At 39.8% G+C, this 19,457-nt stretch overlaps 1 protein-coding gene across 1 annotated transcript in view; it reads right to left on the reverse strand.

Annotated features, from left to right (window-relative positions):
• The window catches only part of Sorcs3 (sortilin related VPS10 domain containing receptor 3), a 642,016-nt gene that overhangs the window by 106,721 nt on the left and 515,838 nt on the right, over window positions 1–19,457 (reverse strand). Inside the window, exons 9-11 of the mRNA XM_004659366.2 lie at window positions 15,681–15,860; window positions 6,230–6,376; window positions 4,311–4,413 (exon numbers count right to left, since the gene is read on the reverse strand). Coding sequence (XP_004659423.2) covers window positions 4,311–4,413; window positions 6,230–6,376; window positions 15,681–15,860 — 430 coding nt within the window. The remainder of the gene's footprint in view (window positions 1–4,310; window positions 4,414–6,229; window positions 6,377–15,680; window positions 15,861–19,457) is intronic.

Genomic DNA, 19,457 nt, shown 5'->3' on the forward strand with positions numbered 1-19,457 from the left:
TTTTCTTTAAAAGTATCAGGAAGGGAATCTTAGCTCCCACACATCTGTAGCCTAAATAAGAGCACAATGAAAATGCAATAATGAAAATGTTAATTGAACGCCTGACATTTAATGCTTCAAAATGAGAAATTAAAGCCAGGCTACAGCTTGTCAAGCTCCCATCAGAATCAGGGAGCACACAGCTAGCCAACTTGTTTTGACACTCAGGCTTCCAAAAATAACCCGAGGGATCAGGGCTCAGGCAATAGGTATGAAAGGAAAGCGGAGAGATTCAATAGCAAATCTATGGAGACATGTCTAGAATTTAGAAGTCATCTTTAGACATAGGCTTTAGAGACCAAATCAATAGGGACTGATCATAGGTCAATTCAAGTTGTTAGGTGTGGTTGCCTGGGAAAAAGGCTTTGTTATCCATACTTCAAACAGAATATAATGTGGCAAACCATTAGTCATACCTACCAAAGAAAGATAGAAAATGATAGATGAGATGACAGATAGATACGATCAATAGGTGAAGATTAGATAGATAGAAAGCTATATAGAAAGATAGATAAACAGATATAAAGAGAGACCTAAATACCAATCTCCTATCTGCCACACCTACCTTGGTCTCTCAGAATCTATTCCATTCACTATCCTTGCTCTCATAGCACTATTCTAGGATCAAAGGTAGAACTGGTCTGGATAATACTTCATCTTTTTTTAAAGTGTGACTATACTGATTTGGGGAGATTATGGTGACAAGAAGCCCATGTTCATAAGAAAGTCTGTTTCTGAGATTATCTTCCATCGATTAATGGGAATCCAGAGAGGTATGCTGATTGCCACTGATCACAGTGACAAAATACTTGGTTTCCAGATGAATAGATGGCATAGATGTCTGACCATGTTCCGTTTCTAAGTGGCCAGGGGGGGCAACCTCTGGTAAGATGAGCTTGAGTGATGGTGTCAGAAAAGGAAGGTTTGTAAAAGCAGCTTCACTAGCCAAGGTGGAACCAGGAGCGTTCAATCAGAGTGCTGTGCACATTAAAGGAAGGCAGCCTAGCTATAGCCACTTGATGGCATCCTCCGAAGCAGGAAGGAGGGGAAGAGATAGAGGAGAAAAGGGAGCTTCTCTGACCACAGTCTAATTGGCAAATGAATCAGCTTCCACAGACCCTTTTTGGTAGTTTTGCTCAACTTGCTTTTACCCATTTCTTGCCAATGCTAGCCTGCTCTGCTCCTTAATCACTTGAGGAGAAAAGAAAAAAAAAAAAAAGAAATAAAGAAAAAGAATAAGAATTTTGGAGTTTGCTGGAAGGTAGAGCTGCTTCTCTCATTACCTTTGATGCTAGGAAAATAAACTATCCAAGCAGAAAGGCTGAGGGATCAGAGGAAAAGAGCCTCATATAGTCAACCACAAGGGGAAGATGTCTTGAGAAGAGGGTAGCAAGAGTAGTGGACATTCTGCATTGACAGGAAGCAGGGCAGAGTTGTGTTAGATGTGGAGCTGTCATGTTCTACAGCTTGACAACAAGTTTGGCTGAATGATTCCAGATTTCAGCACTACCCTAGGAGACCGAGGGGGACGTGGGTTTGAGCAAGTCACATGCTTCCACTTGTGCTCCATTTCTTGGTCTGTACATTGGAATAAGATTGTGATTGCCATGTCTCCACCACATGGCCCAAAAGCAGTCAGGGAAAGAAGCATGCTTTGCACATTGTTAAGGCTCTGTGAGGATGTGGGTTTTTGGCTACAACTGGATTATCGTTTTGGGGCTATTGAGAACCCTAGTGTTTCTGCTTGTTAAAGGCAACTGCCTAAACTCTCCAGACTAGAATTCTTCTACCCTCTGTGATATGAATTCAACAGGAAGTGGAAATTAATCTGCAGATATTCAACAACAGATCTCCTGAGAGCACTTCTCAAGACATGGTGGAAAAGGGAGTCTGTATGGAAAGTAGAAGGCCAGTAGAAAGCAAAATTGTAAGTAAGGTCCTTGGAGCAAGGACTTCTTTGCAGAGCAGTGCCAGCATACTTGGATGACTTCATAATTATTTCCCCAATCACAGATAACCTCCCAGGGAAACCAGGGCAGCACAAAAAGGAAAGTTGGGCATGAAGAGATAGAAACTGGCTTAAGAACTTGTCAGAGGTTTCATATCCTTCCCAATGTTCCAAGGCCAGCAAGAAGCTTCAGGAGCTGCATGGGGGAGGGAAAGTAATTACTAAATTTTGACATACATGGACAAAAATATTTGAAAAGAAAATTTTAATGTCTAGATGCTTGCTCATTCATGAAAGGCCCACCATTAGACTAATTTAGAAGCATGTGGAATTCACAAGTAATAACAATCAAAATTAATCCCACATCATTAAATTCTGTGCTCTCTGTCCAGTCTGGTACACATTTGCTCTTGTCTCTCATTCTTACAACACCCCCTTGTAAGGTAGAAAAAATTCTTTGCTTTACAGATGAGGCACATGAAGCTTAGAAGTTAAAATCTAAGCCACGTTCACATGCTTAGTGTCAGAGCTCAGCTTAGAAAGCAAGACGACAGGCTTCCTGAATTTCTTTGCATGCATAATGTATGTATATGATTTATGGGTTCTATTGAAGAATCTGAACAAATTATCTTCTGATGTACAAAGAATAGCCTTAATGTCTGGGATACTGATGTTGATGATAGGTATCATGTACTGAGCATTCAATATGTCCTTAGCATGGCTGGAAAGTATTTGAAATTCATTGCTTCATTTAGTCCTGCAATTCTGTTTCGTTAGTATGATTATTCCCACTTTGCCAATAAAACACTAAAGTTCAGAGTGGTTTAACCATATTAAACAATGCCCGGCTGTAGCGTAAGCACTCAAATACTGATAACTTTTATCAGTTAACACCATTTTCCAATGTACTTTTGTTCTGGCCTTAGATTAGAGTCCTGATGGCTTTTCAGGAATACAGGGTGAGTAGTGGTCCTCAAGTCAGACCAAAAAAACAATTCATATGAGCGATGGGGTGTGGGGATCTCTCGCCAAACCAGAAACACAGCAACTGACCTCTTCATCTCTCACTATCCAGGATTTCTTTGGCCACTAGTGTTAATCATGTAAGATCTTGTTCACACTGGTTGAGAAGAGCTGACTGAAATGCAACAGGCTGCAGTAGCTAGCCATAAATCTGATTAAAGTGGTTGGTCACTGATGGCATTTAAGAATTCATTGGATCAGGGCTACAGGGATGGTTTAGCAGTTAAGGCATTTGCCTCCAAAGCCAAAGGACTCAGTTTTGATTCCCCAGGGCCCATGCTAGTAAGATGCACTAGGGAGCGCACACGTCTGGAGTTTGTTTGTGGTGGCTGGAGGCCCTGGCACACCCATTCTCTCCCACCCATTTTCTCTCTCTCTCTCTTTCTCTCTCTCTCTCTTTGTCAAATAAGTAAATAAATAAAAATTTTAAAAAATTCATTGGATCAGATCTTTGGAGGGAGAATCCAGGTCTAGAAGAATAAGACATCCAGAGTCCACAGCTTTGGATGGTTGAGAAGAAACAGAAAGCACTTCCTCAGAAAGTCACAGCAAACTTACCTGCTTTCATTGGGGTGGGAGTGGGGAAAGCTGCCTAACACCAGAGCGCACTATCTTCTAAGATTAGAACCCTACCTTGCTTTATGCCAACAATGTATTCCTGAAAAAGGTGTATGCAAATCAAATGCTAATCAGCACATTCCCAAGAGACTTTCATTTTCATCTCAGAGTTGCTTCATCTTTACTTCTGATTGATGTTCAGTGGACAGTGGTTCCAACAATGCAACCTGAAGTTTTTCTGGCCTTTTCCCCAGGCTCCGGGCCAAGAGCTTAATCATGTGTAAACAAACCTCTACATGCACCAGAGACCTCTTGATTAAAAACAGCTCTGGGGTGAAACCTTTTGTAAAGTATCCTCTGTGTAAGGAAAGAGAAATTGGCCCTACCTGGTATTTGGAGAGCTAGGGAGTTCATATAGCATGATTTCTTAAGTAGTAATTCTCCATTACAATCTATCTGAGCAGTCAGTTTACTTGGACTGGAAAACTGACCTGTTACTAGACACAGGGGACTGACTGCTTTATGACTGAGGGCAGGATGCATTAACCTAGTGGTGATAACTGTCCAGAGCTATTTGCATCCCAGACTTTTGAGATGGACTTTGAGGATTCAGGAATCTTGAATATTTTATGGGGTGGTCAGAGTTTCCATCTAAAATTCAAGAGTCTGTGATCACAAACAAACAGCAAATATATTCCAGAAGTCCTTAATGAGGATTCTGCTCAGGGAATTTTGTCCTTACCTGTGGCCACCACAAGTCCTGGGGCTGTCTCCTTGCTAGAGATTCTGCCTGAGGAGTATGGATTTTCAGAGAGTTGCAAGTGTAAGTGTAAGGAGCAGAAGGGCTAGAGTGGAGAAGAAGAAAAACAGCATTTGATATCAGGAGACTCTGGCCTCACCCCATTTCTCCCTACAAGAGATGAGCTTCCAGGTGTTCAGGTTTCAGAAGCAGCAAGTGTTTGTATGTTGAGCCTCGGACTCAGTTTTGGGCAAGATGCATCTCTACATGACATCATATTTCAAATTATATGTTTCCCTAAGCTTTGGTCATGGTCCTGTCACCTGGTCCCATCCAATATCATATGCCTTCCCATATCTTCTTTATTGTCACCCCATTCTCCAAAGTCCAGTTCATGACTGAATACCTAGTCTCCTTCCATAGGATGACAACATCCTTCCATGTCTTATGTGAACCATCAACTTCTATCCTTAGACCACCAAAGGACCACTAGGAGAAGTGAGAAGGGAAGCCAAGTGAGGTAACTGAGGCCTCGCATCTTCTTCAACAAGGTTGCATAAAGTTCTCTATGTTTTGTGTATTTTATTCCTACTTACAATTTTCTATAAAGTAATTTAGGCCAAGCTGGGCATGGTGGCGCACATCTATAATCCCAGCACTTGGGAGGCAGAAGTAGGAGAAATGCCATGAGTTTGAGGCCACCCTGAGAGTACATAGTGAATTCTAGGTCAGCAGGAGTTAGAGTGAGACTCAAAAAAAAAAAAAAAAAAAAAACCAAAAAAACAAAAAAAAAAGAGAAGAAAAGAAAGGAAGAAAGAAATTAGGCCATTATCTGAAACTCACCTAAGTTCCCCTAAGTTTATACCTTTTATTTATATATGTAGAGCTATTGTGGCATTATTTAAAAAATGCCGGGAACATACAGTTATATCCTAGACAATAAATACAAAGAAGATGATGAAACTGAAAGAAATAAAATTAGATTAAGATAATAAGATGATGCCAATGATAAGTTTTAATGGTGGGCAGGGCGTCATGCATTCTTTGAGCTATAGAGATAGGTAACCACTGTGTCTGACATACCTAGTATACAAAGAAAAGCAAAGAAACATCAAAATCAAAACCAAACAAAACATGGAATTAGGCTGAAAACTACAAAAGGGCAGAGGACCTACCCTGTCTGACCTAGACTCTACTACATTCCCAGCTTTTAACTTAATGTCTTTAAGGAGACAAGTGGTTCATAAATCTTGAATATGTGGCAAAAGACAAGTTTTTGGTCAGGAAAAATATCACTTCTGGGATCTCAGAACGGTTTTTGGTACAGGTCCTTATTAAGAGGGTAGTGAAGGTCATGAGTTTTATTGTTAATTACCGTCCCACCCCACCTGACCTTGAAGCACCTGGAGCAGATCCACATCAGGTCCTCCATATCTCCCGCCCCAATATTCCATACAGTATACACCTGGGAAAGCTTGCAAATTAACTAACTGCCCTATGTAGATAATCCAGTCAGACCTTGCTGGCCTTCCATGGTAATCTTTTCTTACTCTGACATCTATGGAGTACTTACCAAACTACCATGTCAGAATCGGTTAAAAGACTGAGTCCTGGCTGGGACTTAAATATAAGCTATTTCTCTTATGTACTTCCCTTCCTTCCTTCCTTCCATCCTTCCTTCCTTCCTTCCTTTCTTCCTTTCTTTTTACTATGACATGTAACATGCCATCTATAAAACCCTTGTCATCTACTGAATGAGAGTATCAGTTCGAGCTTACAGAACAATGCCCTGGGAATTATGATAAAGTCCTTGTCAACACCAGCCAACTTCCCAAGGTCTCTTGGTGAAAGCAAGCTCTGGGTGCAGGATCTCAGGGGATCTAGCCTGCCCTTCGAACTCCACAGGGGACTGGGTAACTGACCAGCAGGCAGTGCACTGGGCTTCCTCTCAGATCCACATCTGGAGCTTGCAGTAGGCGCCAATCCCTGCCTTTGTTGTAAGTGATGTACGTCTTCACCTGGTCATCCACCTTCTTGTTTGCCAGGAATATTCCCTTGATACCTGCTACCTAGGAAAAAGGGTGAGAGATGGAGAACCATGTTGAGAACAAATGCCTATATGTCTTGAAGAAGGTCTGAAAGAAGAACCAGCATCCGCCACAAATTATGTGAGACACAAAAGAGGAAAAGAGGGACACGGTAAGAGCTGTCACATGCATACCGCGTGAAGTTTGGAAGAAGTTCCTTTGTACCTTACACCCCTTCCCTCTGTGTCTTATCTCCCTTTATCCATTGGATTTTCATCATTTCTGTTGTCTTTATCCTTTGGTATATAGGATGTTATTGTTAATTGTTTATTAAAATTCCTGATAAACTGGAGCAACTTTTTCAAGGAAAAAAATTAAAAAAAAAACCACATGTGTTTTAGCTGAACATGACTGGCAGACAGGTACTGATGGCACAAAGGAATGCCCCTTTATGGTAGCAGGTCAGGAAGGCCAGTTAATGGCAATGTTGATGTCGTGCAGCAAGTGATTGATCTCAGGGAGCTAGCATCCATATAGGAGCTTGTCTTTAACTCACTTTGTGACTTTGGGGAATTCACCTAGTATCTTTGGGCTTTAGCCAAATGTCACTTTGAAACTGGTGGCTTCTCTTTCTTTCTGTAGTAAGATGGCAAAGGTTCCATGAGATATTGGACAACATTCTCGCCAATGTCCTTGACTGAAGAGAAAAAAAAAAAAAAATCACCACAAAACAAGTAGCTGGAGTTGATCAAATATTTATCACCTACAAGGGTTCTATGCAAAGTGCAAATTCCACTCAAACCTTTATTCTATGTACGTATAAAGGAGACTATCTGTGGCAATATCCTGCATCAAAGAAAGGTTCTTATATTTCTGAGAAAGATCCAGCATGCGCCAAAGCCAAGATGTAAATCAGATAGTATAAACAGACATGAACAAGTGGTATAATGGCAGGATTGCTGGACATGATGATTAGTCTTAATTGTAACCTTGATGGAATTTAAATCATCTTGAAAACTCCACTAGGTGTGTCTGTGAAACTGTTTCCAGGAATGGTTAAATGAGGGTTAAATGACCAAACTTGAATGAAAGTGGCTATATTTCTTGAGCTGAAGTAATCTGTAATTTCATAACAAGGAGAAAGCAAGCTGAGTAGCAGCATTGACCACCTTCTATCTCTAGACTGTAGAAACAAGATGCCCAGCTGCCCCATCCGGTAGCTGCCATGCCTTCCCTTCACAAAGTACTGTACCCTCAAACTGTGAGCCAGAATAAACCCTCCCTAACTTAAATCGCTATGGTTGAGTTATTTGACCATAAAAGAGAAGACAAACTTAACACACGAAACAATGCAGAGATAGTACAAAGTGCTAATTCTACCTAGCCGCCCATGCTTCAAGGACCTTGGCTAATTGAAATGCACCAGAGTTCTGGACTAATACCAGTGAGAGGAAGAAGGAAGAGTTACACAGGGGCAATAGATTTTTTTCCCCCTAAATGACATACTTTAGTTGATGAGCTAAGTCTTTTTTTTTTTTTTTTTTAATGTTTTCTGTAGTAACCTGACTGGCCTTGAAAGAGAGTGCCAACACAAATAAAACAAACACAAAGCTCTCAAAAAAAAAAATGGACACAGAGAATGTCAGGAGGAGAATAGTAATAACATGGAAGGACAGAAGTATCAGAATTTGACAAAAGGCCAAAGATGACACTGATGACACGGTTATAGTTTAGGTAGAGAGAAGACACGGTGGTGGTAGTGGGGGGTGGGCTTTGTCCTCAGCTATAGCCTTCCTGCCCTGTCAGTTCACAGCCAGTGCATCTCAGGAAGGTTGGGGTTCCCCATGCTCACACCCCCAGACAGCCTTGATCTGTAAAGTCAGATGCAAAAGTGCTCATTAAATCTGATCCCCCTTCATTCCTCACAGAGAACAGAATGTCAGTTTCTCTAGAGCCTCCTACCAGAAAGTAAAATAAAAAGCCTATTTCTAGGTTCTTTCTGGCCGAAAAACTGGCAACTTTTCTGCTAGGCTGCTAGATAACTCTCATCTAAATCAGTTTTGTCCCTTCAGCTCATACTTAGGGCCTGGCTATCCACTCCCTAGAAGAAAATATACGGCCTAAACTGGGCCCATGATCCACGATTTTTGTCACCTCAACATCTGCTTCCTAGCTGGACATAGCAGCAGGAATGTGCTTCCAGGTGAGCATGTTCAGCAGACAAAACCATCATTATCCTATTTTCCCACTGACTGCCCCAGAGCAGTAATAAATAGAAATAAAAATAAGTTTTTATTCTAGAGAGAGGAGAGAGAGAATGGGTGCACCAGGGCCTCCAGCCACTGCATGTGCCCCCTAGTGAACTTGGCTTACATGGGTCCTGGGGAATCAAACCTCGGTCCTTTGGCTTTGCAAGCAAGCACCTTAGCCACTATGCAATCTCTCCAGCCCCAGCAGGCTTTTTCCTGTGTGTATGGGTGTCACATACAAAGTTTTCTGGCACAAAGGCATCATCAGCACTATTTAGCCACATGACAGGAAATGCAAGTAGGAGGTAAGGTACATCTGTACTCTTCATCTGAGGAGAAACTTAATATCCAATTAACTTAAATATTCTTTCTCCTAATGATCTCTGAAATGGTCCCAACAGTCTAGGGAGAAGGGGTGATGGTCCCACAAAACAGCATGCAAGGTATCCAGCGAACATGGCCCACTTTCACTCTGAGAGTCAATTTGAGACGCAGAGTGATACTGACAGCGAGATCTTTGGCAAAGTATGGTTACCAGGTGGCATGGTCATCTGTCATTCATGTTTCTGGGACTTCAGGACAAGGAAACCAGAGTTCTGCTAAGAAAAGTAATTACCATGATATGCCTTGGGCTGTCCCCAGAGTTAGACCTGTGGCCCAAGGTCAGTGCAGGGAAAAGCCCCTGTGGAGTTCATAAGCAGCTGCCCATATGGCCCAAGAAGGGTGACTGAAGGTCGTACCAAAACAGAGCATAGAGGTCAGGTACAACGGACAGGGAAGGCAAGGAAACACCAATGGCAAGAGATGAGGAGACAAAGAGTGTTTCAGAACCTTCACTGTGTCTGCCCAAGGAGAGGGGGATCACCATAATTAGCCAATATAGAAGTGAAAATTAAAGCCATAATGATGCATCACTAGGCTGCAATGAGAAAGGCAAAACATTCTCCCCCCCTTCCTCCCAGCCTCCCTCTAGGAGAATTGATGGTAATACATGGGAATAAGGGCATGAAAGAACCACAGCTCTCATGCCTTGTAGGAGGGGATGAAGAATAGCACTGTCTCTCTGAAAACTCCTTGATGACCATTTATGGACATATAGTTACATTAATTTTATCCCTGCAATCCTACCCTTAGATATATTACCAGGAAGAGGGTGATCTTATGTTCACATGTTTGCAGATGTCACAATCACACAAAATTGGAAACATCCTAAATGTCCTCCTGCTGGAGGAGAGAAAAAAAAAAAAAAACAGCATGGAACATTATTCAATACAATCAAAATCTGGGTGATTTTCAGGTACCATCTCGCAGGTGAACAATAGCCAGACTGCAAAGGTTACCTCTGCACAAGTCCATCAACTGTCACCGTAGGAAAGGCAAAGCCAGATAAGAGGACAAGGCAACTGGATGCTGTCAGTTACCATGAGTGGAGAAGACTTGACTGCTGAAAGGCTATGACGGGATATTCAAGAGAATGAACACATCCATGTCTTTATGGTAGTATTAGGTATTAAACTTTGGGTACCTATCAAAAGCCACAGAACCATAACTTAGAGTATGTTTCACTTCACATAAATTATACCTTAACTAAAAAATAAATTAATTAAAGGTAAGTTCAACAAGCTGGATATTTTAGTCAGACATCAATTCTTTCAGCCACAGCATCACAGTTTTCTAGCTGTGTGATGTGAGTTAAGAAACTCCATTCTCTTGTCTCTGCAACTTTATAGGTACAATGATGAACAGTGCTGGGAAGTTTCAATGCATTATGTACCCCAGAAAACTCATGTGTTGGTATATTTGATCTCCAGTGTATATTATGGTTTGGGAAGTCTGTAGAGCTTTTAGGAATTGGTGTCTTGCTGAAGGAAATGTGTCACTTGGGGTTTGACTTGAGGTGCTATGGTCTAGCCCCTCTCGGTACCCTACAGCTCTTTCTCTACTTCCTCCCTGCTGGTGTGAAGATGGCATGCTGTCTGTTCCTTCCGTGCGTTCTCTGACATAATAGAAACTTTTCCTCAAATCTATAAGGGAGCTAAACCTTTTCATCCATAAGCTAATTCTGGTCAAGTATTTTGTCCCAGAAACAAGAAAGTAACTGTTAAAAATGCCTACCATAAAGATATATTGTGAGAGATAAATAAGAAAACATTCACAAATAGTTTAATTCTCTAAAATCTACCATGGTAGCCACTGGCCACATATAGCTCCTCAACATGGGTCAGTGAGACCAAGATACTCATTTTAATTTTATTTAGCATTAGCCAATATAAATTTAAGTTGAAACTCAATTTGGCATCATCAGATCTCTTAAGGATGTTCACAGTGACTTGGGAATGTTATTGCTATTTCCTATTGCAAATTTGACTAAATGTATCTGCTCAGCTATATTTCAGGTAATAAATTTACATATGAATTAAGATATATGGGAAGTATAAAACAAATACAGGATGTTTCAAACTTAGCATGAAAAAAATATATAAGATATCTCATGTAGAGCCAGGCATGGTGGTGTACACCTTTATTCCTAGCACTCAGGAAGCTCAGGTTTAGAGGATGATGGTAAGTAGGAGACCAGCCTGGGAGCTACCAAATGATTTCCAAGTCAACCTGGGCTAGAGAGAGAGACCCTGCATCTAACAAACCAACAATCAAAAACAAGCCTCATGTTTTATATTGAGCATATATTAAAATAAAATATGTTAAATACTTCATTAAAATGAAATATCAATAATTTCAAATATTTTCTATTTTTTACAATGTAGTAGTGAAAATTGTATAGTGACTATGTAGCTCATGCTATATATTTACACTGTTTGGCAATGCTTTTGCAAGTCTTTGCAGATAAGTTGTTATTATTGTAAGGAGTTATATGTCAAATACTTCATATCTAGGAAGGTATCAACAAAATTTCATCAGACCAGTAGCTCAAAGCATGTTTCTATACCATAACTGGAAGAATATCTTGTTTTTGATTTATTAGTGGAGAGTAATTAAAATAAAATATATGTTATTGTTAGGGATATGAATGAAAGCACAGTAGAGTTCTTCATGAAAAGATTTTCAGAAGAATAATACCAAGTAAACACCATTATGTTCACCATCAAGACCAGCCTTGTTTTAAATGAGTGGGCTACTGACTCCTTAAAGAGATCAATAATTATTTTACCTTTGAGTGCTATTTTCTCCCCTAATTACGTAGTTACAGCCATGGCAATATTGCACTTTGAAGTAGGGATTATAAAACGAAAGAGCAAGAGAATCTGTCTAGATCAGATTAGACACAGAAACTGTGTCAGCCCTTTTCAGTTTTGGGGGATTCAATGGAGTTAATTTACTTGTCTCTAAGGACTGCTGGTGAAAAAGTTTGTAAGGTAAATTACTGCAATAGTTCCTGCTTTCACTGCCTCCTCTCCATTGCCTAGAAGAGGCCTGAGTAGCTCATGAGTAAGCTAGAGTGATGCACAGTAGCTTTAGGTAGTCAAATTTAATCTAAGAGAAATGACTTCTGGCAGTTCCCTACATGTATCTCTGACCTGTCAGACAGGGGAAATAGGTGTGGTCTTATTCCATTAAGAAGTTTCAAAATAACCTGTCTCAGGAGACTATACATGTGAAAATATATTATTCAATGACCCATGAGTATGTTCCGCTCTTCATCAAGCTCTGTACCAGTGACTTAACAATCTTCATTCCCCATTACACCTCAGAGCCACTCAGCATTCCATGCAAATGGACTTCAACTCGTCTAACTACAGTTCTCTTCACCTCTTCCCAGCAGCACAGCACCAAGCCAACTCACCCTCTGCAAATTCAAGTTCAACTTCCTCTTTTATGATCCCATAACCTGGTAAAAATGTGCTTGCCATTCAAGTTAGACAATGATCTCTAACCTGTTAGGACCTGTTACCCCATCTAGTAAATTGTCTTTATGAATTGGTCCACATATCCCCAGACAAAATAAGCTTCATGAAAGTATGTTAATTTAGCTGAATTACAAGTGAAAAATTTAGAGCTTTAACCAGGTGTATTACTCAAGGGCATGTGAAGTCCAAAATATACTGCAAACCTCTTTGTTAACTGGCCATATGCGACACATCCTCAGTTTGTATTATGAGAATCTCCAGTAAAGAGAGTTAAATTCTAACGACCCCCAGAGACCAATTAAATGGAGCTTTATCTATAGACCACAGAATGTATCTCCAGGTGCAAAATGGCATTGCCCATTAAGAATCTTCAGTCATGGTCTAGATAATGTCAGGCTCCAATGTATTCACTTGTTATAAAATGCCTTATAGAATCTGAAATCTAATCTCCTATCCAGCCTTCATTTGTGTCCATGACAGGCATTTTGTTTTCAAAAATCTGTCCTGTTCATACAGTCCTTGCTTCATGTCATTCTTTGCATTTGAAATTGTTGCTATTCCTTACCACATCTCCTCAAGGCAGTAGAAAGACTGATAATAGGTCACATGAGAAAAGAATTTGGCACAGAGAGCCCAACCTGATTACTCTTAATTGGGGATACCAGTGAGTAAATCACATATTCTCACTGTACCTCCATACTGTTCTATTTCAGAAATTAATTCCCAAGGGGGAATGTGTGATTAACCACTTCTGCCTAGGACAAAATGGATGGATAAAATTCTGGGGTGCTTCCTCTTATATAACTTTTAAATCATTGAAGTTAGATTTGACCTCCATTTGATTTATTCCTCTGTGCCTCAGTTGGTCCTAGACATGGGCAGGTAAAAAGGGAACTTTCCAGGCTGGAGAGATTACTTAGTGGTTAAGGCATTTGCCTGTGAAGCCTAAAGATCCATGTTTAGCTCTCCTGATCCCACATTAGCCAGATGCACAAAGGTGAGGCAAGCACAAGGTCACACAAGCCCACTAGGTGTCACAAGCATATGGGGTTCAATTTCAATGGCTGAGGCTCTGATGCACCAATTCTCTCTCTCTCTAAAATAAAATAAAGTAAAAGTAAAAGGGAACTTTACTTATTGACCCCTTCCAAAACCAACATACTAGACTGCACCCGGGGGACAGAACTCTATTTCTGCTTATTTCTTCGTGGCCTTGAACTCAAGGTAAGAACATAATCAACTATGGTAAAGTAGAGATCAGGTTCACATGGCTGGCTTTAAAGAAGTTACTTTTCTTAGTATGCTCTTCTTTAAATGCAAGGACACCGTGTATTTTTTCTCAGCCATACTGAAAATATAAGACTGCCTTTAGCAAGAAGAAAAAAGGTACATGCATCTGGGCCCATTATTCACATTTATTCCTGTTCTACTTCATGTCGGTGTCTAAAGGTGATAAATGATCAAGGAAAACCAGGGCTCCCTCCTTGGAGAAGCAGTGCCATGCGGGCTCACTCACCTATGACACCAAGCCGGGAACAGACAAAGGGATGCCCCAGGCTGGCCTTGAAACCATAATCCTCCCCTACCTCTGCCTCCTAAGTGCTGAGATTAAAGACTGATACCACAATAGTCAGCTGGGATTTCCTAATTTGTTGCCTGCAAGGTCATCTGCATCAGTGTCTATATAAGTCGGACCACAGCAGCAGCAATAGTCATCTCTGTAGCCTTACTTGGAATTTGGCATGGCCTCAGTTTGGGGAACATTCATTTAGGCCCTACCTCAAAATTAACTTTTTACTAATGACAAAGGAACATATGTTTCATGATTTTATTAAAGGCATGGGAATGTAAGTTTACCAAAGTTTATTTTAAAATTTTTTAACCTTCAAAGCTCATAGAAGGTTTCTGGGCTATTTCCCAATGTGAGATCTTGTCCTTAAAGAGAATAACTTTTAACACCTGTCAGTTATATGCCTGATAGCATAGCTGAAACTTTTCTACCACTCTTAGTAACTAATTAGGAACTAGCTACCAGTGAGAGATAAAATACCTCTGACAAGCATTATTTAAGAGAGTCTACTTCCATGAAGAAGAATCGGATCCCTATGTCCAAAATTTCTCTTCTACTCTGTAAAGAGGAAAATCTTCCCTGGGAAGCTCACCCAGGTCACTGGAGTGTCCAAACTGAACATACGACACAGCCTCCCACCATAACCTGGATAGGATTGACTACTGCTCTTACAAAAAAGAAATTAATCATCTCATTAATTTTAATTATTTCTTTTCAAGCAGAAAGTTAGAGAAGGGAATGAAATGGAAAGGGGGGATGGAGAGAGAATGGGGATTCTAGGGTATCCAGCTGTTGTAAAAGAACTCTAGGTAAACATAACACTGAACCCTGGTTGTTGGGTTTTGCAGAGAAACACTTTAACTGTTAAGGCATCTCTCTATACCCTTTACCATTGCTTGCTGTTGGATGATAAACACATTTCCCTTGTGTATCATAGACTTGTGGTCACAAGACCCAATTATATCTAAGGTCATACACTGGCATGAAAGGTATAAAAAGCATCATACCTTCGAGTCACTAAAATTATATGTTTTCTCTACTTCCTGTATGGAGTCACTTGGATTTCTAGGGAGATTCTTCTTTAACTGGTGGTCATAGGTATATCTATTATAACTATTATATCTATTATAACTGGTGGTCTTAGGTATATCTATTTCAATATATGAGACACAGACAGGCACAGATCTTGGCCCCTTGCAGCATCTTGCTTTCTTCACAGTGGTATTTGTTTTGCTTTTCCTTTAAAACATGGTCATAAACATACTTTTACAAATAACCCCAGCATGTAAAATTGCATTGCTCTTTCTACCAAAGTCCATAAGAAACATAGAGTTTCAGAAGACTACTTAAAACATCAGCTAAGCCACATGTCTTCAATTCTGGTACGTAACCATGTTTATACATACAAGAACACTGGCTTTACTGGGACATTAAATGCATTGCACATATCATTTCTCTCTCACAATAATCTCACTAGACAAGTATTTTATTCATATTTTCCTGAAACTTAAGTACAGAGAACTTGTGTCCCTTGCCTGAGATCATAATTGTGTAGTGGTACTGATGGGGTCCTAGCACATGACACCAATATTTGTGTTTGGACCATTAGGATTCATGAAAAAGAGAAATTGATCCAGGGAGGGCCAATTTTGGCTACATACCTCATACAGTTCAATAATGATGTTTCCCATCAGACCTCGGCTACTCTTAATGTTCTCCATGGCCAAAGTAAAGTAGATCCCACGGGTGTCTGAGATGTAGAGGTTGTACGTGTCATTCTGGTTCCATTCCTGGACTGCTGCAAACACTTGGTTCTCATTTGTACTGATGATGTGCATGTCCTGTAATCAGATGAAAAGTCTTTAAGGCAGCAGGTCACCATATCCCCCCTTCAACCAGGACCCTGAATAATCACTGTAACTTATGAAATAGTTGAGAAAATGCATGAGTTACAGGCAATGCTAGACAATCATAGGATGGTCTAATGCTATAAATTATGAACCTTATGATTTCTGTTTCTTGCTAAGTGACAGCAAGATGGGTGTGAGGGGCTTTGGTGGACTTCAAGGGATTCATTCAGTCTCATTTTTCTTATGATATCTTAGTGTTGCACTAACAGAGGAATATAGTCTTCCATAAGGAAACACACATATTCAAAGGAGACAGGGCATATCTGTCTTTTGATCTTCATTTGTGTTTTACATTTTGTTGTGTTATAACTCGTGCACTCTTTCAGAGGAAGAGGTGTAGCAAGAAGGAAAATAGGTCTGGCTCAACTTGCATGGCTTGCATACATTGCAGTTCTATGTGACATTTAAGTAAAAGGTAAGGGAGGGTCTGCTGCAAAAAACAAATGAAACTCTGTTTGAAAGGTAGTCACACTAAGTTTTGGAATTGTTATGTGTAGCAATATAATACTGCTATGTGAACTGAATGACTGCTGAATGTATCATTCTCTATGAATTTCAACTTTTCACTTAAATATTAAAACAGTTGTGTATCAATAAAGATACATAGCATTTGGGCTCTATTCTGAGTTGCATAAATATAATTTTTGATTAAATATCACAATAATTGTACAACAGATGTAGTGCAATGTTTTCCATTTTACTAAAGAAGAAGATAAGACACACGGTAGTTATCAAAGTGCTTCAGATTACATTGCTAGTAATCTTACATAGATACATAGCAGAGTTATGGTTTGAATACACAAGGGTCTGAATAACTAAATAGTTGTTTTTTAATCCCATCAGTGATGTGAGTAATTACAGATGTCAGCTAAACATATCCTGTTTGGAATAACTAAATCTTCAGTATCTTAGGTGGAATTGAAACCACTGAGTTCTCACTACTGCAGAGTCATATGGTCTTACAGTCTACACCTGACTCACTGGCATTATCTTCACGGTTCCAAACTTTACTTAGTTTTCAATCCTGGTTTATGCTACTCCTAAAAAAGTGATTTATGATTCAAGATAATTTAGAAACACAGTTTGCATGTATGCCTAGACACCATACAAAGATATTCACAAATTCAAGTCGTTACCTAAAAAATTTAAACTTGTCAGAAGGCCATATTTGCATTGATAAGCATTTGCCAAAAGTGTTTTTCTTTAAAAGTGCTTAAATATAAAATTATATCTGGGCCAAGAAATAATAGGTTGCAACTGGAGAATCGCATCCATATTTGTGGGGGGAAATATTGGTAACAGAATGCTAGGCAACTGGACCCAGGCAACAAATTAGTAATCTGGATAAGTCTAGCCCTTGCTTTGTTAGACTAACCTTTCCAGAAAGTGCTCTAAGCAAATGGAGGCAGCAAGAATTTCAGTGTCAGAACCATGGACAGCTGCTTTCACATTAAGGGATACATTTGTTTGCTCTGGATATCTGTGGCATGTGCACGTAGAAAAACAAATTATGGGCTCCTTTACTGGAGGTCAAGTAGCTTTTGGCCTTGAATTCTAGGTCACCTTGACGAAGACCTCTTTCCCATTTGTACTTGCACATCTTGCAGAATTACAGTTTCCTGCTGAGGTGCTTGAAAATGGAAAGAACACTTGCTCTTAAAAACTATGTGATGACATCGTATTGTGCTGGTATGGAATGAATGCCCAAGAACCCAGTAGGAGGGGAAAGAGCAGCTGCAGGAAATACGGATTAAATTCACTCACCCTGTTAAAAATGTAATAGAAATGTCTGTTTTTTCCCAGATGTTTTGGTCATAAAAAGAATGAGCTAAGTTATTTTGACTAAACTAATGTAAAAGAATTAGGGGAGAAAAGCAACTTAGAACACCAAGGCATGACCAGGATTAGAGGCAATCAAGTTTTCTGTGAATGCATATTAGGTAAATAGTATTCTGAGATGGTGGCACCCAATGAGAAGATATTCAGACTTCAGCATAGGAGATTAGGAAGTCTCTACTGTTTAGGATTCTGAGATGACCAGCTGAGAAGTGCTTGAAATTCCAGAGTCACTTGGCTGATAAAAAGCATTACTAAGATTTAAATCCAAGACTTCTTTCTCTTAATCAAGAAACTATCTTTTCAAACAGTGTGTCAATGAGGATATAACTTCTGGGTACATCAGAATGGTCTAGAGAATTTCATCAGAGTTTTTCTGTTTTCCTATTGAAGAGACTGGGTCATGCAGGCTCATTCTGTATGCCTGGAATCAAAGGAGACTTCTACTTAAACCTGTTAAGTAGCTTGGATTATAGGTGTGTGCAGCACATGCCCAGCTTAATCTGGGGATCACAGTAGCACTCACACTAATGGGTCCCACTGCCTAAGAGCACAGGGAATATGCCCGATAAGCCTTGTATTTGACATGTGAAAACATCTTCTAGCTGACTTGAATGCATCTCAGCCTTTGAAAAGCTCTGAACTACATGACTCTTTCCCTAAATGGTCACCAAACAGAGGTCAAAGAATAACAATCAGCATGTGTCTTCAAATAAAAGCAGTACTAATGAAAACTTTCCAATACAGTTCTGAACAACAATAGAGCACTTTTTTGAATCCAGCTACCTCACTGTAGTTCCAAAACATGTGTCACTTTTTGCTTGCTGGTCCTGAATACAGGAATAAAGACATTTGGGGATAAAGAGGGAAAGCAAAAGTGGTAAAATATAATAAGGGTGCCGTCAAACTGAGACCTTATTTAACTTGGAATCTGAAAAGCATCAGACATAACTGCATATATATTTTCATTCATAAAAATGATCAATAGTATTTCCCTGTACTCTTTCAACAATAATTTGGAAAAAAATTTCATTTTTGAAAACCAGTACCTGTTATTGAACAATAGTAAAAATGTTTATCTGTTCTTGAAACATTTTCTTACAACCTGAACCTACTCAAACTTTAGTTATCATATACATACCCATATGGTTAGTATTTGTCACATGCCAAGCACCATAATAAAGATATAAAGAGTAAGAAAATGTAAATCCCACCCCCAAAAGATGCCCTGATGATACAGACATTACATATTCTTCTGGCCTTTCTCTATGGTACCTAAAGACTACTTCAGAGGCGATCATATGGTAATTGGAATGAGGTGCTGATAGTCAAGAAAGAAGGAAACATGAAAACATGAGTGGATCTTAGTAAAGCTCAAATGTAGTTATCCTCAGAAAGAGGTAAGAACACAGGGAGTTAAATCACAAGGGGCTCTTGTATAGCACACATGGTTTTTACCTGGAAAGTATTATAAGATTTTCGCAAGTGTTTAAGAAGGAGAAATGTGTTGGTAGAGTTGGTGAGTACAGAGATTTGAAGAGGCTCAGGTTCCCCGACTGTTCATGCAGTGAAGAGTGGATTCTAGTGAAGCAATATGACAGGCAAGAGAGAAACGCTTTAAAGGTGCCTACAATAAACCAGGTGAGGGCCTGAAACCTAGGAAGTAGATTTTTATGCTGTCCCTATGAAACA

Source organism: Jaculus jaculus, chromosome 1 (genome assembly GCF_020740685.1).
Source record: "Jaculus jaculus isolate mJacJac1 chromosome 1, mJacJac1.mat.Y.cur, whole genome shotgun sequence".
Classification (NCBI taxonomy): Eukaryota; Metazoa; Chordata; class Mammalia; order Rodentia; family Dipodidae; genus Jaculus; species Jaculus jaculus.